This window comes from Vanellus vanellus (genome assembly GCF_965231255.1).
Source record: "Vanellus vanellus genome assembly, chromosome: 4".
Classification (NCBI taxonomy): domain Eukaryota; kingdom Metazoa; phylum Chordata; class Aves; order Charadriiformes; family Charadriidae; genus Vanellus; species Vanellus vanellus.
In genome coordinates this window covers 16,185,449-16,207,400 of record NC_138909.1, presented here as the reverse complement: position 1 = coordinate 16,207,400, position 21,952 = coordinate 16,185,449, and the positions used below count along the sequence as shown (strand labels likewise).

Here is a 21,952-nt window from a genome sequence, read left to right as displayed (position 1 = left end):
ATATAAACAGGGAGCACATTTCTAAAGGCAGTGATAATGATTTGTCTTACTAGATAATTAAATAATTATTAGTACTGTGCAGTTTTGTATTAAGCCTTACTGAACAAAGGCTAGAACACGGAATATTTTGGTGGTACCATCTAAAATTTGAGATGTTTTTATTTGTTTCAGAGGAAGACAGCAAATGATACACTAGGGAGTAACAATTATAAGCCAAACCCAAGCTCCTGGAAGCTTCTAAAACCTAATTTTGCTGAATTTTTGAAGACAGTCAGATCCAGACCTGGGACTGTTTGTGGAACTAAAATAGATTTAAACATCACAACAGTTTTATTTTCAGGGGCATGAGGTGGAGATAAACTACTGACACAACAAGCATACAGTATGTGTGATGTGCCACAGTCTAGCTATCCCTGGGCAAGAGGGGACAGAATGGAAGAGAGAACAAGGAACCATACTTTCATATGCACAAATGTGCAAGGACTGACACCATTACATTCTGCATGCAAAAATAAGTTGTGTTCTTTCAATGATAAACACAACCTATGAATCATATATTCTTAACATTTTTACAGTTAAAACTGAATGAAGATTGTACTGTTTGGAATATGATTAAATCAATGGAAATTTGAATTGTTGTTTTTAGAGTTTATTTTCTTGCAGACCTGTTCTGCCAGGTCGTCTTCATACTTGGGTAGACTTCTTTGCTTACAGTCATACACGTTTTGAGAGTTATGTTTGCAACCACAAGGACTAGAAATTTTTTTCAGTAGAAGCTTAGGCTCTGAAGCACACTCATCTAGTAAGAGTGGGTGGATTCTGCCTGAAGAATTAGAAAAACAAATTTTGGTTGTAGCTCAGGACTGTAGTATTCAAAGTAAACATTTTATTTCTATTTTAATTATTGTTAAATTGAAACATACCAGTAATCACTACCTTTAACAATATAGATGTTAACTATAGGGAGCTGAAATTCATATCTGTCTTTATCTCAGTTAAGGTAGGAGTCACCTTTCTGTTTTTTCACAGCGTGAGTTTTTCAGAGCACTTTGCTGTCGAGTACAGGATGTTTATCACTGAATGACAGATTTGTAGGAATTCATCTTCTCTTTACCAGTCCTGATCTGGCTTTTTCACATTCCTTCTTTTTTTATAGCCATTCATCACAATGCTGAATTACTTGTGCTTTTTTTCTCCCCAAAAATACCTCAAAAATGATGGAAGCAGCTATGTATTACATACTGCCTATGTCTCTCTAGGACCGTATTCATATTGTCAGTTGATTACTTGTCTTTCAAGACAGATTGTTGCAATTCATAGCTTTCAGCCAAATAGGTGTTAATACTATGAAGTAAACCTATGTGTATGACTGCTCATTAAATAGGAATGGCATTATCTGTTAGGCATTATATTTTTTACTGGATTATTTTTTCTCTTCAGCTGAATATTAAAATGAGATTTCTCAACATAACCTATAGGATCAATCCAAGTTTGACTACTCCCTATTTCTTGAGAGTGTTAGAATATCATATAAATGTGGTTCTGTTGCTGTTTACCATCAAAACCGCAACAGAGAAAATGCGAGCACCTTTGCAATGGTATTCCAGTTTAGGACAATCATATTTGATGAAAGCAAACCCCTTTTGTGCCAGAAGGCTAAGGAATGGATCACTAGGATTGGTGATTTAACTATTGTCAGTACCTTCAGCAACAAAGGTAATGAGATTATACCTGCAAGCTGTTGATTAGTTCCTCTGATTTTATCCATATTCATAGACTGAATGCAATACATTGAAAGCTCTGGCAGAATTACTTTCTAGATAGATTTGCAATATTATAACAGATGTTTGCAGAGCATATTTTTGCCTTTTCCCTACAACTGTTGTGTGAGGCTTTAGTTTATGTCGGGGCTGCAGAAAAAATGTTCGACAAAGAAGGGGCAATCTGAATCCATGGTAATTGTCCAGCCAGTTGTAGTCACATGGAATTTCAGTTCTAGACTCTTGTCTGGGTTTGGGTAAAATCAGAATAGCTTTCAGGCACCACTGGGTGAAGGCTAAATTATAAATGGCACTGCCACGGAAAAGAGGCCCTAGCAGACTTTTGTCAATCCCCTATGCCAATCAGAGCCCCAAAACTGATTTATCATTATAGGTCACACTTTAAAAGGCAACTGAAAGATAGCCACCTATTCATTCATATGCACTGACTGTGGCTGTAGCATATACCCAGCAATAGAAATGAACAAGCACTTTGTAGTGACTGTGAAACTCTGTTACTACAAGGCAAATATTAGCTTCAAAAAGAAAAGAGTTGTACTTGAAAAAGGTTCACTAACTCATTACTCCTCACAGGGAAGCTTTATCATGGTTCCAGCATGTACACATCTTCCCCACACCCCAGGAAGCTCTCCTTTTTTAAGATTAAAAGTATTTTATTCCTTTTGTTTCTTACACTTTTCAACTAATTGAAGTAACAGCAGTAGCAAATCATTAGACATTCTTTTCAAGTTGATTTTAATCAAAATCATTGGGATCAGAATTATTTGATTTTTAAGATTAACTTTGCAATCATTTCCATGGGTATACTCCATTATCATTCTGCATCAGCTATGCATTCATTACATTGCCTTGGATCAGGTGCCAGTTTTCCTTCTGTAGATATTTTTAGTTGGCAAATCTGATCCTGTCTTTGGTTTTACTAATTTTACATCAAAACAAGTCCATTGCCCTCTGTTCTGCCCTAGCAAGATACAGAAACTTCAGAGAGAAATAACACATTTGTTTTGTATAAAAAAATAGGCCCAGGAATTTAATTGAATTAGTCTTGATTTACTTAGATACAATATAAGAACTGGGACTACTGGCTCTCCTCTTCCAGTGCTTTTGCATGTTTTAATATCCAAACAAACTGAGTATAAAGTATCAGCAGATTACATTTTCTCTCAAGGCATAAGGATAGGAGGAATCTGGCCGATTATCCCAACTTGTATCCCAGTTCTCCATTAGTTGGTCAAATGGATTGTGCTTTTGCAAACCCACTCACAAAATCTCTGAGATTCCAAAATAAGACATGCATCAAAGGAAATACACTTTTCCCCTTGTGTAGTTTGCAACTTAGGAGTATTTCATACAGTTCAACTGTGGTGCAATTCCTGACCGAGAAAAGAGTGTACTCAACAGCATATTTTTACACTGAAATCAGAAACCAAGGTTTCAAGGTTCTACTGTCGGTCTTAAAAAACCTCAGCAAAGTGATCAGACAGCCACAGCTTCCTTGAGCATCCCCCTTCTCTGTTGCTTTATACGGCCTCTCTGCCCTGACATTGCATCTTGAAACAAACAGGACAGCAGCGCTGAGAACATTCCTTTGCAATGATTTTTAAATGTCACTCAGTTGATTTTATTCTACTGCTGTTGCTATTTTCTAACCCCCATTAGTATGCTAGCTGATGTACAAAACATAGATAAAGTCCCACCGTGCATCCCAAGCAATTTATATATAGTCTAAAAGAGAGAATGTAATAATCCAACCACATGAGTGTTCACCAGTACACGCTCATGTGCATCCACAGTGTTTATCTAACGCTAGCTGATACTGTGTGTTTACGGGCAGATGATGACCCTGGAGCTCAGCCCAAAATAGATGGACTGGGTTAGGTGCTGGATATGAACTGGCTCTGAGCTGCTCTATAAATACTGCTTCAGTTCAACAACTGCATGTCAGGAGGTGTTCTCTCTGCCACATGGCACTGAGGATGAAAGCAAAGGTTTCCTACCTGCCCTTTCCTGCTCTGATCTCATCCCAGTGCTCTAGAGCCTTTCTCTTCCTATGTCCACTTGGGATCATTGTGCTGACACAGAAGATCTGTTTCCCAGAAACTGAACTGTGTTTCATACAGACAGTGTGTGCCCCGCTTGCCACCCCCATGCAGGATACTGTCTTGAGTTTCATGGCGTTTAAATGTTCAGTGATACCGATGGAACAATTCTGGTACAACCTTAGCAGTCAGAGTTTCTGCTCTGTCTTCAGCAGGACAAATAAAAACACCTTCTTTATTCCATGACTTCTGTTACACTTGTGCAGTAATGAAACGGACCAAACCAGCAGATTTCTGTTTGTAGAGATAAAGTCTAGTTGTATAAGTGACCAGCATCTCCTAACTGTGGAGTAAGTGTTACAAAACCAGTGTATTCCGGGGTGATTTCCTTTTCTTACAAAATAGCCCAGAATGAAAGACAAGAGAAATTCCTCTAGTTTTGTCAGATCAGCAGATTTGGGGGTTTTTTTAATTTGTTTTTTAAAGCTAGTTTCCTCTAGGAGACATTGGAGATATTAAGCTGTCTTAGTAAAGCTCTGCCTTAAATTGTGTTCTGCAATTATGTATGCCCTTATCTGCTTCAAGGCATGGGCCAAATATGGTATCTTGTGTTTTGGTTGGAATCCAGGTGAAATCTGACTGAACGAAAAGTGTCCAAGGTCTATACCACTGAGCCGACTGCATTAAATGACAAAGATGAGGATTCTGACTGAAGTGTTCCTCCTGTCTCTGGTCTGTAAGACTGGTTAATTAGGAAGAAGGGCGGATTGAATCTCCTGCTTGTGGTATTTTGATTGTGGTATTTTGATTCAGTGACTCAACCGGGACCCTTCTGTCCCCATGAAACTTCATAGGACAAGAATTCACTGCGTGTTCTCAAGCCTTTCTCTTCTTCCTACAACCCGTATATCCAAGAGGGAATTGCATTGCAGGACAATCCTCATCCATTTCTTGCTTGGGACCTACAGACTGTTGCTGATCCCGCATACATAACTCAGCTGTGCTTCACCACTTTGCTGGAAAGATGGAGAATTGTAAAGGTGAAGGAGAGAGAACACATCCGCTCTCTGGGTATTCCTTCCCTTCCCACTGCTGGAGTGAAAAGCCTCAACTTTGGGAAGGACAGTGAATAGAAGAAAAGTAGAGGAAAACAAAGAACAAGGCTAACCTTTATAATGCAGGGCACAAGACCAATATTGAATATATCATGGTGACATGATAGTTGGGGTTTCTGCTGACTTTGGTATCACTTTTTTCCTTATACTTAGATTCATGATACCGCTGTGGTAGAGAAGGCACACTGCTTCTCTTCAACTGTTCTTTGCAGGAAATATATTCCTAATTTTTGCTAAAACCAAGAACCATCTTTTTTCCACTTTGAGTGGATAAAAGACTGACTTTTTTTTTTTCTGGAAGGAAGAACGGTTATGTGGGGGTGCATGAGAAACATCAAAGACATTTTTCCCTCTATATTGCTTTACCACAGCTTTTTCTGCTATTTTGCTCTTCTTTGCCCAGCTGAGTAAAGGTGGAGGTAGCAGAGGGTATCATGCCATTTCATGAATGCCTACAGTCTTTTTCTCTTGCTTAGGCAGCTATGGAAGGGAATATATAGTTTTTACACAAGAGAAAATAGATTATACTTTAAGAGATCCTGAAAAGTAAGAAAACAAATGCCCTGTTTCTGAGGCAGAGCATTCTGTCTCAACTAACTGGTAAAAAAATAAATCCTAACTTTTACATTCTTGTTAAAATGTTTATATGTATTACAAAAATCTACTTAGCGGTAAAGCATTCCTAACAACTCTAGACATCTCCCCTGTGGTATTTTTGCTGTTTACAAAGCAGGATTAGTTTCTTTTTTTGTTGTTCTGTGGTGTTGGCTAACTTCCAATCCTTTTTGGTAGACTGTTTCTCAAACTGTGCTGCTCTTCTTCAGGGAAATGAGCTGCAAGGTGTGCTTATGTGCATGGTGATTTGTTGAAAAGAATTCCTGGGCAAAATATTGCTTTTGTTATTCTTCCAGCTGTGTTGTCTTTTGTGTGTTGCTAAACAGAGTGACAGGTTAGCTAAGAAATTACTGCAGAACTGGTAAACCCTAGATATGCACAATCAAAACAATTCCTTGTTATCTGCAGAGTTCAGCTGATTGATTGAAAAATAAAGACAGCGAACATACTAAAATATTCTGTTAAACTTAGAGTCTCTAGGTAATATACAGTATCACAAATCCGCAGAACAGCAAGACAGGCATGAGATGTGAAACTGAAGATGAGGGAGGAGATGCCTGTGCATTGAAAGGAACATATATCCCACCTACTCAAAGTACAGCTGTTAGTTAAAGGTAGAGTGGATCTTGAACGAAGACCTAGAATATAAAATCTCTTCCTTAACTCCTACTTGGGTGTGCATATTAAACACTTTCTACTAGGAAGCTGTAGTCTGTAAATGGAGAGAACAGATTCCTGATGAACTTCCCTTCCCTGTTCCATTTTGGGTAACTTCTGCCTTCAGGACTCAGCAATCAGTTCCTGTGCTACTCTAAATTTCTTTTATGTATGATCACTACATGGAGACATACACCCAAATAATAGGTCCTGTTCTGAGAAAGTTATAAGGATTTCTACATTACACTGGACTACCAACGTGTTGCTTCTTGGAATTGCTGATGAGAATTCAGTGAAAGCCAGAATGCAGTTGTTAAGCTGGTGGCATCAGAATTTCCTACTGATGTTGGTACTACATTGAGAAATATATGATGCACATATGACAAATTATGCTTTTAAATGGGTATTTCTTTTCTAAGTACACTTAACTTTGTGTGCTGTGGGCTTGGCCGTGTAGTCATTTAGTGCAGAACTATAACTACTGTGGATGTCACTTGCTCTATTAGCCTACAGGATCGGTCCCAATGTGTTTCATTATCGCTGCTTGTGTATAATATTAATTCTGTCAGTAAAGGTAATCAGATATGCCAAATAATTTGTGATTAAGAAGGAATTGATCTAGCACTTATGCATATGCTCTAATGTTGAAAAATGTCCATGACTAGAAATGCCTCAGCTAAGTCTTTCTTTACTGAAGACGAAATGGCTGAAGATGTTTGCTTACTGCCAGTTGCCTTTATATTTAGACTCATAATGTTCTAGGTGGACTACTCAGATTTAGATGAAGTCGCAACTAAAGGAAGTATGAATACCAATTTGCTAACAAAAAAGCTTAGTTTATTAAAGAAAACATCATCTTCTTGAGCTGTTTGAGCAGTAGACACTCTTGATTTTTTTCTGGGTAGATGTCTTTCGCTTTGTACCAGTAAAAAAATTAGGAAAATGTTTGTTATTCACATTTAAAGAAACAGATTAAAAGCTGGCTATTTTGCTTAATCTACTTCTTTATAAACTAATGGTTTAAGGAATTAAACATATTAAGATGTAAGGCAATATAATTTATGTCAATCCTATGTGAGTCAGTTTGAAATAAATAGAACTAATTTAAAAATTCTTCTCCAAATGGCATAAAAATGGAAGCAGAGACAGCTCAGGACTTCCCAATAACATAGTTAAAACTGAATTTTGCCATTCCAAAGGTGAGAGCCTTGGCCTAGAGCGTTTCTAGCTCTAGGAGCTCAGGAAAGAGCTATGGACAGCTTTTTCTGTGGAGGTCACCTGTTGTTCTTGCTATTGCTCTGCTAGACATTAGTCAGTGACAGCAGCAGCAGTCATACGGGCTTTCTGAAGCTTTAGTGCAGCCAAGGCAATAGTGATGCTATGGATATTCTGCTGCTGCCTATATACAGCCTTAGAAAATTGTCTAGTTTCTGTATGGGAAGCAGTCCTCTAAAGAAGTTTTCATGCATTGTGTCTAAACTTAGCTTATTTGCTGCAAATATGTATGGCAGTGATGGGTAATGCAGGTGATGCAGCAGCTTTCAGCTGTCTACACCACCTGATAAGGTGGTATGAAAAAAAGGAGGTATGAAAAAGGAGGTATGAAACCTGTCTCTTCTTCAGTGCCTTAACCTTACCTCTACAGCAGCATAAAGTTGTATTTCCCAATCTTCTTTTCACTGCAATTAAGTCATTCTTACTGATTTGGAGGCTTTAGGCTTTGACATCTTGAATGTCTGAGATGGATATATTTTGGGTAAAGAGGAAACTATTAGGGTACAGGTGCGATAAACATGCGATTGAAAATGAAATTGTCTTAGTTCGGTCTGCTAAAGCTGGATTTATAACTGGTACCCTTCTTGTAAAACTCAATTTCTTACAATTTTTAATACTGATTTGATATTACAAGTGGATATACTAGTGGTAATTAAGTGTAATGGGGCTTTAGTACATCCAGAATATCTTCAAAGGAGGCTAGTGAATATTATATCTCAATCCATTTAACAAATTGCTAAGGAGAATCTACTATATAATTACAGTAATTGGAGAAACTAAGGGGGAATTTTTGGGCCTACTGTGTCGTGAAGAAAGGATAAAAATGTCAAACACCTGAGACAATATCTTTAGCTGACATAAATTACAGAATTTCTTTTTTTTTTTCCCCAGCATAACATCTTTGTTAATTGTGTAAATGCATAGCAGAATGATGGACTCAATTCTCCTGGGACCTTACATTTTCAACTACTATAATCTTATAGCTGCTTTTTTCTAAGGATTCGCAAAATGGATTTGAATATCAGTAACATTACCTTCTTTCCTTTTAAAAGTAGTTTCAAAATAGTTAGAGCTACCTTATGTTTCAGGAAAGTAATTATACCTATTTCTGATATTATATTATAATGACATAGTATTACACTTTTTTTTTCTATATGATGTGGCCATCTTAATGCTGTACTATTGGTTATTTTAATATGCAGATGAATGCTTGTTTACTCTAATTCTGATTTCAGAGCTGTTTTATCCTCCTAAAAATGAAGATCTGACCTATAAAGTATTAAGTGTTTGACACCATTTGTTCATATAGGATATTAATACATGGTTCAACATGAGGCTGACTCTGAAGCTAAAAGAATCTTTAAAATAAAGTTCAGAACTAAGTGTATAAAATACTTTAAAATTTAAACTTTAAAACAAAAATAAAGGCACTTTAATTATTTTTTCCTTAAAAGACTATCACTTCCACTTTCAAATTGTGATATTTCCAGTGGTCACCCTTCATACTGTCACTCAACAAGAGGAGCTAAATGGTGCCACAGATTTTATGACACCTGTGATACAAACAGGAATGCTATTTAACAAACTTCAAAATCAACTCCTAATGTAAGCAGACATATTACTGAATGGTTTATATGAAAAATGGACTATAAATAATAATAGAATTTCTTACCAGAAGTACTAGATCTCCCTTATAAATGCTATAAATGCTTCCCTGTATCAGAATACATGCAGCTAACCTTATACAACAAGATGTTTGAATACGGTAATTTTTAAGTAATTTATTTTGGAGTTCAAGTACTCAAAAAATTACTAAAAGCTAGAGTTATGCTTGTAATTGTGATCTTAATTCTGCCTTCTTACATGTGGGAATTGACATAAATTGATGTCAAGGGGCTGCAGTTTCATTCGCAGCCTTTATTTATCAAATACTTCTCTACAGTACAGAAATAAATTTTCGTATAGGCTAAGGTAATTTCATTTGTACAGATATTCAGGACCACAGTTCAGCTCATCATGTAAGATATAGCAAGGCAAGTGAACCTATAGAATGCCAAAGAAGCATCAGAAAATTAATAGAAAAAATGTACTGCAAAATAATAAAGGGAACGTAAAAAATATTGTTTGCTACTTTTAACTAGACTTCTAAAGAATTTTCAGAAGACCATCAAAAGGCAATTCTGAAAGGCAAAATTAATTCCAGATTTCCATTCCTCTTTGTGAAGAAACAGCAGAGCTCTTGAAAGGTTAGAAAAAAATGTGCAAAAAAATATCTGTTGTTTCCCAAACTCAGCTCTGAAAAAAACATATGCCATTTTTCCTTAAAATTTTTTACCAGAAGTACCATGATAAGTAAGAAAACTGCCTTAGCAATTATCCATAAAGACATCAGCATAATTTACCAGGGAGGAAACTGTAATGCATCATGGGAGATGCAGTCCAGGCTACCTATGAGTCCAGTTCGCGAAGAATAATGAAAACAGGCAGAACCCCAATCCCATGTCCCGTTAGGCATCCACATAGCTATGTAAGACAGGCGAATCTCAAATGAAGCAGAGGCTAAACTTTCTCATCAATTTGTTAATCCAAAATACCCTACAGATATCTGCTATGTTGTCAACAAACTGATTATTTACTTTTCCAGGCAGGATATTGAAAAGTGGAAACTAGAATTTACATTAAATCACGTGCATTATTCTTGACTTTTTTTATCCTAGTTTCAAATTCATGTATAAAAACCAGATAAAGTTAAAAGACTTATGTGTAATTTATACTACTGGAAGATCAGAACCAAGTACTGCATTTTACCATAGATAATACACCTTTGTACAAATGTAGTGTGTGCACATGTACATCTTTTTAATCCATTAATGAATACAAATGTTTAAGATCTTGTCCTACAAATACCTGTGTTACAATACAGGTCAATAGTTATGAGGTCAATAGTTATATAGGTACAAAATACATCTTTTCAATTCACTGTTTCTTTAATTTTAAAATCCAATTTGAAACCACAGGACACTAGTTATTATAAAGTTATGCATTAAAAAGTTTTGTTTAAGACACATGTAAATAAAAGTTAAGTCTCTAGAATCTTTAAGGGTCAAAATTGTGAGGAATGGGTTTTTTTCATTATATTACTTAGATTTTTATTTACTAAGAGAAACACCTGAAGATTTTACTGAGAAAAGAAGAGAAATCCTATCAGCTATGCACCTGCATACAATCCACAAAGATACAGATAGAAGCTTACAAATTTTTTTAACAATTTTTTACGTTAAGTTAATATCAGTAAGATATATTAAAAACAGGACTCCGTTCTATTCATTCAAGCCTGTCCTGCAGTCATGCAAGTTACATAAGTAAATATAAATTGCATCAGAAGAAGCACTGCTTTATGGCTTTGTTTAATTAAAATGGAAAATAAAAAAAACGTGTCAGGATAACTTTATACCAGATTAAAGAATTGCTGAGGATCCTTTTTATATTTGGACAAATCCAGATAAAATTTAATATTACAAAAAATGTTCTGTGATATAATTGATTTTAATAACTCTGGAATGATTTTGAGAATCTGCTATTCATGAATATTAAATGAAAACCTTATTGCTCAACTTAGCTGACATAATCTCTCTCCGCAAAGTCCATCAAGCCTGCAGATTACAGAGTATTTTCTGTAAAAACATAAAGTAAGGATAGAATATTCCAAACATAGCAACTAGTCCAATGCTGTACGTCCATCAAGGAGGAGATCAGTTTATAAAAAGTCTTCCCTCATAAATTCTTTCGCTAGCTATAGTAGCTGTAATAAATGAAGAGTTCCTGTGAAATGCCCAAGGCCATGCTTTGGTTAAGATCCAAGAGCTACATCATCTTTAAAAGGAGATACACTTTTTCTTTAGTGAGGTGATACCTAAGAGCAAGGTTTTTGTTGTAGAACAAAAAGGAGTTGTGTTTTTTTCTGAAGTGTACTATTCATTGACAAAAGAGCACTACTTAGACAAAGGAGTAACCATAGAGAACAGACAGTGTACTTGTAAGGAAACTGCAATTAGAATGTATTGTTATTGCATCCTACCTTGTACACAATGATAGGAATATCAATGACGATATAGATAAGGTCTCCAAGTGCCAGACTGGCTATCAGTGCATTCGGGCCATTCCTCATACACTTGTTCTGGTAAATGATCCTCAGCAGAGTTGCATTCCCAACCATTCCAACGATGAAAATAGCACAAGATACCACTGTGTTAATGTATTTAAAAGTTTCAGCAATCTTAGTCTGCTGGGAGCATTTGACAGTTTGGTTGGACACCAGGGGCTGTCTGGTGGTGAGGAGTATGCTGGATTCAATCCCTGAGAAAGTGGAAAGGTAGTTTCCCAAGTCACTCCGATTGGCAGCATATCTGTCAAAGCTGTCGCTGAGGACAAATCCTGGAACCACCAGCAGCAGGGAAACTCTTAAACACAAGGCTTCCATCCCAAAGTCCCAAAAGAGCAAATCCAGTGAGATGGGTTTTTTTCAGTATTACAGTGAGATAATTCTCACTTCTTCACCTGCAGAGAGAAACAATAAGCAAAAACAAAAAAGAAGAAAGAAACACAGAATCAATACAACAGGTAAACCACACACCCCATTTCTCACATTTGAATGTGAGAAGTGTGGGTATTTGAATGTACAGTCTCTACAGCACATATGTATAAACACCTGTTAATAGTCACCGTGCTACTCTGAAATCTAGATTACCCACATTTACTGTCTGACAAAAGGCAAACACAAAAATTTCCGTAAGTAATTGATAGCTTATACATATGAGATCTGGCAAAACCCTTTTAGTTTGAGACAGAATTTGTATATGAATGGAAAATATATGGTGGATGAAGTTCTGTTTTAATACAGTCTTGCAAGAAAAGTGTACCAGCAAAGACGCATTGGAGACTGCTGAAGGACATTATAGCTAAAATAAAAAGGTTTTTTTTTTTATTTGAAAAAGTAAGGTAACAGCACTGCATTAATAATTAAAAGTAGTAAAGTTGTTAATTTTCTCATTATTTTCGATATATTGCAAAAATGAGGCTTTATGTTATTTTTCTCTGGCTTTATCATTACCTGGATTTCAAACAAAGACTGAAAATACATGTATTTCAAATCAAATTTTGGACCAGATCCAAAGTCCCTAAATATTAGGAGGAAGACTTTTATGGTCTCAGGGTAGACCTCTGGCCAGGAAAAGCCCTTCAAACTTTATGTGTCATTTGGTTCCCAAATGTCATTGCAACTCATGTTCAGTACTTAGCCACGGGGAAGCTAATTATAAAAATATAAGCTCTTTTAAAGATAAAAAATACTTGATTTAGTATTCTAAGCAACAACTCATGACATTTCCAGATAGGAAAGGAAGCATCATAGCATTCTGTCCCAGTAAGGAAGACTGCCTATGTCTAACCACCAGAGCTGGCTCCCTGCCACGAGGGTATAGATACTACACCTCCAGTGAAACCAAGGAGGCCACTCAAGTCCATTTCCTTGAAGCCTCAGTTTAATTTAAGATAAAGATATTTTTACATAACTTGTATCTGCAAAACAAGACAAAGTGCTGCAGTGTTGCCAGAACAAGAGTAGAAAGTAAAGTATTTATAACTTTCTGATTTCTAGGGACTCACATGAAGGATTTGGGAGGATCCTTTTAAGTGAATGTATCCTAATTTAATTCCTTATGGGGCTATTAAGTCAGAGTTTATAGCAAGAAATTTACCAGGGAAAGAATGTGGGAGACAATTTACTGATAGGACTTCTGGAGGCAGCCACAGTATAAATATTTACTATTATTACCGTCTCCTGTTGTGTGTGGTCTGTAGAAGTGAGCATATACCTATATACGGCAGGAAAGGCAATGTTAACCTGAGTATTCCAGTCTGGCATGTAGAGTGCCATCCCTCACAGACAAGGGATCCATATTTACAGTCTTTTATATCGGTGTATTTGAGACGAAGATCAGACCAACTGTGAGTTCCGATGCACTCGATTTTAAAATTTAATATACTAAATAGTAAGTCCTTCTCTATTAAATGCTGGTTACGATGGTATCTCAGGACAGTTAGCAGTTTGCATGATGTAAATGTTTTCACTTTAGGTTTCTAAATCATGCAAGAAACAACAGACATATTTGAGTGTAACTCTTTTCAGGCAAGTATTAATACTTTTATTATTTACTATGACTATGGTTCCCCAATATACAAATGGAAAAACTGAATCACTAATGATTTAAGTTACTTCCCTAAGTTCATACTTGCCTAAGTAAATGTGATACAGCTATAAACAGAACCCACAGCCCTATGCTTTAGTGATTTTACTAGTATACTCCTTATTTAATGACGTTTTCTTGTGAAAATTTTATATATGTTTGAACATGGTGGTAGCATGGCAATCATACCGCCAGCATGCAAAGCTAGGAACAAAATTGCCAATTACCATCTCTTCCCTCTCTCAGAAGAAACTTTTCCATAGAAGCAAAACTGGAACATTTTAAATATAATTTTTAAGGGTATTTTCTTACGAATTCCTGACAGTCCTTCATTCCTCTGTGCATATTTTCAAAATATTTATATTGTTACAGAATATAACATGCAAGCCGCCTCCTATAAGTAACATACTCGCATCCATGATAACTTTTTGTAATAACATAATCTAGTATTCTCCTTCACATGTAATCTGAATACCTGAAGTGTATGAGGTTGTTGTGTGATTCTGGAGGCCACATGCATGTGCTCTGCCTGTGCTCCTCCAGCGCTGCATAAGTAGCTGCAGATGCAGAGAACAAAACTCCTTAACTTGCCTGGGGTGTCAAGCCAGAAAAATTCCCAGGCCGAGATTCACAAGCAGAGCCCATACTATCGGAAATGAAATGGTTCAAAGTATTAAAGATGAGCTAAAATATTAACAGTGATTAATCTGCCCAAAAGGCAGCTGAGATGTAAAGAGGAGCTAATAAACTTAGCCAGGCACGAAAGCCCTCAAAGAAATACTGCCGACAAGACGATTTTCTCTTGGTTGTCTCCCACTCCAGCACAGCTAGTGAGAGCTCTTTGCTACTGGGATAATTGCCTTATATTTCTTCCTCATAACACAGAAGAAAACATTCTCCGCTTGTAACACTATCAAAAGATCAATTCCAACAAGCACTTGGCAAATCAGTACTACTTCCTCTGCAGCCTATATAGAGCATCTCACGCGATCTATCTGTTGTTAAACTTTATTTAATACTAGCTATCCCAAGCTGCCTTGTGCCTGTCTCTCGTTCTCTCTCTTCCTCTCTCCCTCTCCCTCTCCCTCTCCCTCTCTCTCACACTCACACACACAGAGGCACACAGAGGTGCACCATCGTCACCTAATCGTTATCTAGAGCGTTATCGAGAAGTGCTGAAAATGTCCCGCGACTCTGGGCCGGGCTGTCCCCGGGAACGGGCAGCGGCTCCCGCCCGGCTGCGGCAGCGGGGGACCGCGCACTCACTCACCCCCGCCGTGCCTCCCCCGCCGGGTTCGGGCTCACGCTCATGCTGTGGCTGCTGCCGCCGCTGCTGCTGCTGCTGAGAATTTCCTCTGAGTGGCTTTTCCTGGGATAGTCTTACCAGATCCTCCTGCCTGCGTCTGACTGGGTGGGATTGAAAATCTCCACCTCCGCTAAATCAGTAAGAGAAAGAGGCAGACTGAATAAGTCAGAGCGTCCCCTCTTTTCTGCCCCCTCCCCCAATTAAAACAAACCTCTAGCCCAAACTGAGACCCTGCCAATGTTAAACACAAAGGCTGCCTCCCGGGCACAGGGGAACACTGAGCTCTTTAACTGTTTCCTCGCTGAAATGGAGCCGAACTACTTTTCTGGACTCATCTTTGCTGGAATCCACTACTGTAGCTGCCTGCTAATAGCACATAGGTTTCTCAGAAAGATTGTGTCTGGTCGAACCAGACCACATAGGAGCCGTGAGCAGACCAGGGAAAAAAATTCTCATGACGAAATGTCCAACTTTTGCTTTGCGTTTTCCCCGGGTTTGGCCGGGATTATAATATGTTTCTAAGACAATCAGTAAAACTCGACGTGTAAGAGTTTCAAAAGTGTTTGATCCGTAAACAGTGACTGTTCCCTGGTGAAGATTTCTGTGGTCCATCCAGGACACTCCTTGCTAAATACCTCGTAGTTTTCAAGACCAAAAATGCATTTTACAAAGGTAATAAAAGCATCTCATTTTCTGACATTCCTATATTTTCTAATACTGTTCTTCTGTCAAGGCAGGGGTACAAAAAAACTTGCTCAAAAAAGGTGGGAAGTTCTCTTATAGCTAATAATCTTTTCTCATGATGACAAAATACCAGTGTATCTGAGGGAGCAGCTTGTAGTGGAAACAGTTTCAAAATCCCATCATGCTAGCAAGTTCAAGAAATTTTGAGTCCCTTGTTGAATCATTTCAGGATCCTCATTTCATGGCAAGTTTCCATTTGGCCACACCACAGAAATTATTTGCTAAACACATATGGGCTTCTTTTGAATACAAAAAGGCAGTCTTCCTAAATATGATATAAAAATACGTGGTCCTAAAAGAGTAAAAACAGACTGAAAAGAACAATAGAAAATGTGACACTAGTGGCTTGCAGAATGAAAATATCTGGCACTAAATCATGTAAGACATTGTTTTGGACTTGATGAGTTTTGCATAATTAAAAGCCTAATGAAACTAAAGTTGCGGTGCCTTTTATACAGCTACCTCAGAGGCAATAAAAGTGGATCTTTAGTTATGTTTGGAGGAATTAATTTTATTGATTGAAATGAATGTTTAGTGAATGTATAACTTGTTAAGACACTTATCTCCTCAGATTTGATATGAAATAGGAACATATGTTCAACAGTTGATGGAGTCCTAAATTGCATTCCTGAGATTCAAAAAACCAAAATCAAAACCAGTTATTGTCTATAATCGGCATTTTCATAAGCAGTCAGTTGGTGTGTTTATAATTTGTAGCATTTTAAGAAAATCAGAAGAGGTATTCATGGCAAAGTATATAAATATCTAATTATTTTGCTTTCTTCTACCTGATTTCCGATATAATTTTTGTTCCCTCAAGAAATGATACAAAATATTATATTAGGACCCTCTTGTATAATTTGGAAAAACAAACCTAGATACTTTGGTTAAAATACTGGATAACTGTTTCACTTTGAATTCCGTATGTAGATCTTGTGAATAATTTTGCTTTGTGTTTTTGAAATAAAAAGGAACTCATCAAATCCAAAACTTTTCACAGAAACATGCTAGTTTGAAAACCATTTGGTGGGCAGGTTTCTCAACTTTTACTAACCCTGGTTCAGTCAGAATTTGCACCTCATTGGAAAAAAACCAAACAAAAAGGAGAATCCAAACCATAGACGGTACTTCTATTTTGTGTATGTTTTCTGTTCTTTAACAAGACATACATGTATGCAGTGGCTTTAGAATAATTCAGTTAAAAAGAGTACCTACCAGACAATGTAAATTCATTAAAACTCAGGGCCCATTATTTCCGTTGATCATTGAACTATTTATTTGCTTCTATTACATAACATTTCTGTGTTCCCAATAGCTGCTTGATTTAAATTGTATCTCTAGTAATGGCATATGTGCTCTCTCTATGTGCTTAGCACAAATAAACTCTCTTTCTGGCAAGAGTATCTTGCTCCTCCCTCCCTCCTTCCTCTCTCCTTTCCTCCCTCCATCTCTCCCCCTTTCTCTGTCTCTCTCTGGTTTCCGTCATGTTGCTAGAAATTTTTGGCAATTTACAATATGAATTTATAATTCAAAGATAATTATACGGAAAGTACTTTTACATTAGTTTATTCCAGTAATTTGAAAGATATTTGTATTAGAACCACTGAAATATTTCTGCCCTTGGACTATGGGAAGTTGAGACCTGAAGCTGTGATGGAATCAAAAGCGAAAACGGATTGAAGTTTAAAGAACAGAACAGACCACAATGCCAAATAATTAATATAGGAACAACTGCAGGAGCTATAGCACCCCAGATGGGAACATTGGTCAGGAACTGTGGATTGGGTGTATATAAATTTTGCAGAATCATAGTAGAAAACTATTAGTAAGAAGTGAGGTTACCGGACCTTTAGTGTGTAGATTGGAGAAGTAGTAACATGTATAGTTAATTCACTTCAATTACTGAGCCTTTTAGCTTTTTCTGGAGAGCATTTTTCTACTGTGTTAAATGCAATAGATTAAGAACATTTCAGGAAAGATTAACTGGGAGAGGTAATTTTGTTGGTCTCCTCTTCTATAGATGGAAACCCTAATTTTCAAGCTCTTGTTTCATAGAACCTGATGGGAATGCACCCATGAGTGCTGAGGGAGTTGGCCAATATCATTGCAAGGCTGCTCATTAAAAGGCTACTCGTGGAAAAGAGTTGGCAGAGAAGGACCTGGATTTCCTGGTGAACAACAAGTTGCCCATGAGCCAGCAATGTGCCCTCACAGCAAAGGAGGCCAATGGGGCCTGCAGCTGCATTAAGCAGAGTATGGCCAGCAGGTCAGGTGAGGTGAACCTACACCTATACTCAGCACTGATGAGACACGAAACATCTGGAGTGCCGTGTCAAGACAGATATGGACCTACTGGAGTGAGTTGAGCAAGGGGCTACAAAGATGATTAAGGGACAGGAGCATCTGTCATATGAGGAAAGGCTGAGAGAGCTGGGACTGTTCAGCCTTGAGAAGAGAAGGCACGGGCAGGATCTTATCAATGTGTATAAATACCTGGTGGAAGGCAGTAAAGAAGACAGCACCAGACTCTTCTCAGTGGTGCTCAGTGACAGGACAGGAGGCAACGTGCACAAACTGAAATACAAGAAATTCAATTTAAACATAAGAAAAAGCATTTTGACTATAAGGATGATCAAGAGGTTGCCCAAAGAGGCTGGAGAGTGTCCATCCTTGGAGATATTCAAAACCCAGCTGGACACAGTCCTAAGCAATCTGCTCTAGGTGACCCTTCTCTGATGATTTCCAAAGGTCCCTTCTAATCTCAGCAGCTCTGCAATTCTGGGATTCTGTGATTCAGATGAAACTTCCATTATATCAAGAGTATTTTGACTTGAGCTTTAGAATTATAGTGTTAAAATACTTTGAGTTATACTGTTTTTATTGGAAAATTATATGGTATTGAATTGAGCATGAACTACACTAAAAAGAGTACTTGTAAATTAATATTCTGTGGCAAGTTGGATATTATCCAAAAGAATAATGGTTGATGTTCATTGAAATATTTAGCAAAGAGTCTATTTTTTTTAACGTTAGGTCTATATGAAGATCTTTTTTTTCTCCTCTTCTGAGGCCAAGACAATAAAGTGATAGACTGTAGAGAGCATTTGGGGATCTTCAGCTGTTCTCATTCTTCCTCCCCATTGTTTCAGGCAACCCTGAAACTAGCTGTGATCTAAGGGAGTTCAAGAAACATGCTCCAAAAAGACCAGTCTTTAATGGTAATAGATAAAAAGATTTTTACATAAACCCCTAAATAAGCAGTAAAACTGTATACATAAAGATCAATGAAATAGAAATATGTCACAGAAGATGCCTGTTACATAATCATGCAATGAGTGAAATTATGCAATGAGTGATTACAAGCATACTAAAGAAAAAATGGAAGAAAGAACAGATATAATGACAAATTAAAACTTGATTTAAAGAACACTAAGAGGAAGAGAATATATTAGATTAGAAAATATTTCATAATTTACATTAGTTGACAAAAGTAAGTTTCAATCTGCATTTGCAGATGGGAGCCTGTGCAGAACAGACATTCTGTGATAGAGGAATGCTGTTCTGCTGCCAGATGCTTCTTTTATTATCTTAAGCACTAATAAAATTATCTAGATAAGAGAGTGCGATATTAGAATGCCATTTTATCTTAATCTAAATAAGGTTAAAATTATTTCTATTGGCTACTCTGAAGTGAAGCATTTCTATTTCATGGAAAACCCTGACTCATCTGACTTATTTCTAATGTTTCTAAGTTATCTAATTTTTTGTTAGCTGAACTAAAGGTAAGTTGAAATAAGCTGCTTGTACTTATACTTTGATACAGTGAACTCCTGTTCTTATATTATTCAATGTCTAATGATTAGCATACACTGTTCCAAATATTATTCCACACGGAAATGTGTCCTGGTTTGAGGCCTCAGTGGCCAGTCTGGCCCAAACCACTACAAAGTGATATAGGCCTGTTTACAGACTTGACATTAAGTGAAAGATCGACAAACTTCTGCATGTTTTTATAGATCTCATGAAAAATATCCAGGATAATGTCATACTAAACCTTTTTATTAGACCAAATCCAGTATTTTCTGCATAACTAATATAAAACTACCATAATCCGGGAACTTTTTAACAGCCATATACAGATTCACAACAAATAAGAACACGCTGATGTTAAGTACCTATTTTGAAATCCTGTGTCTTGATCAGAGACATAATTAAGAATTGTGTTTTGGGTGTTTTCCAGAAAAATACCGTAGGTTGATTCAACAGAATCCAATCTCACAAATATCTCTCTTACAATGAAAGTGCCATGGGACCCGCTTTATCATAGGGAATTGTTTTGAGTTTCTTAAGTTAGACACTACATGGAAGAAGTGCTTTTACTGGTACTTGGCTATGTTAATACAATTCAGTGATACTAAGTTTCAGAATTGTCAAGAAATCTGAACTTGTCCTGAGGATTTAGAGGGTTGGGAGCCAACTAACCTTGGCTCCTTTCATTACTCTTCCATCTCAGCTTGTTCATAGGGAGCCTTAACTCTTTTGCTGTATTCTTTCTAATGAGAACTACTCGTATCTTCCACATATGCCTGGTAGGCATCGAATGCTGACAACAGTGTTCATCAGCCATCTTCCTTCTACTGATCCTTGTGCTACCCACTGTTGTTGATCTACTATAGCTTCTAACACAGTTGGTATTGTGCACATTTCTTCATACACTAAATAATAAATGGATGACTTTTGCTAGTTTGCCCTTAATCACAGTCACAGTGCTGGGGTTTGGTGTGGTGAGGAAAGCCAGACAAGCAAACCCAGACAATGTCAAGACTCTGGCCGGCAAGGCCCCTGTCTTTCTACCTACAGTATCCCCCTTAGCTGCTGTGTCCCAGGTTGGAGGGAGCAGCCAGCCTTCGCTGCTCCCTGACAGAGGGGGGACATGCTGGAAAGAAAACAGGGAGTGATTATATGTGTCTTAGTCCAAGTATCCTAGACAAAAGATCCGACTCAGTTCTGCTATCTTTTGACAGAAATATTTCTTTCTCTGGTGATAGCAATCTTTCTGTCATAGTTGAGGTTGGTTACTTTGCCTTATGAAATAACTTGAAACTTAGCTGATTTCTATGTGTCAAGCCACCGTGAATTAACCTATGTCCTCTCAAATAAAGGGAAAATTATGGAAAGAGAAATTAATAATGTTGTTAAAATGTACAGACATATCAATACTGTATATGTATTATTTGATTTTATTTTTATTCTTGGCAGATTTAGTGCTTTCAGATTTTTCAGAATGTAAAAATGAACAAGAGATATTTTTGCCAATTTCCTTTTCACAGAATCACAGAATCACAGAATTATCAGAGTTGGAAGGGACCTCTAGAGATCATCTAGTCCAACTCCCCCGCTAAAGCAGGATTGCCTAGAGCACATTACTCAGGACTGCATCCAGGCGGGTCTTGAAAATCTCCAGGGAAGGGGACTCCACAACCTCCCTGGGCAGCCTGTTCCAGTGCTCTGTCACCCAAACCGTAAAGAACTGTTTCCGTGTATTTGAACGGAACTTCCTGTGTTCTAACTTGTGCCCATTGCCCCTCGTCCTGTCACTTGGAACCAATGAAAAGAGCCTGGCTCCATCCTTCTTCAACCCACCCTTTAGATACTTGTATGCCATAATCAGGTCTCCCCTCAGCCTTCTCTTCTCCAGGCTAAAGAGTCCCAGCTCTCTCAGCCTTTCCTCATAAGGCAGATGCTCCAAGCCCTTAATCATCTTAGTTGCCCTTCGCTGGACTCGCTCCAGCAGTTCCCTGTCCCTCTTGAACTGGGGAGCCCAAAACTGGACACAGTATTCCAGTTGTGGCCTCACCAGTGCCGAGTAGAGGGGTATGGTATTCCACTACAGTTATAAGGACTCTCATTTTATAATATTGGATTTTTATCATGTTAAAATGCTGTGTAATAAGAACATAAATAACGTACAGAAGAAAGTCCTAAAACAAGTCCTTTGCATCAAGCTGTAATACAAGACTATTCTGTTTGTATAGACAAAAAAAAATTAATTTGAGACCTATGCAATTCCTGGGCACAGTAAGGTAAGTAATGCAATTAGCTTTCTGTGATAATTCTTATGAATATAGCCAAAAGCAAACTATTGTTAATAATTAAATAAAACTATATGTTTTAG

General features: G+C 37.4%; 1 protein-coding gene across 1 annotated transcript in view; it reads right to left on the bottom strand.

Moving 5' to 3' along the window:
• Nucleotides 1-12,020, bottom strand: part of EDNRA (endothelin receptor type A) — a 28,780-nt gene extending 16,760 nt beyond the window's left edge. The window contains exon 1 of the mRNA XM_082482345.1: nucleotides 11,561-12,020. Coding sequence (XP_082338471.1) covers nucleotides 11,561-11,962 — 402 coding nt within the window. The 5' untranslated portion in view covers nucleotides 11,963-12,020. The remainder of the gene's footprint in view (nucleotides 1-11,560) is intronic.
• Nucleotides 12,021-21,952: the final 9,932 nt, after the last annotated feature.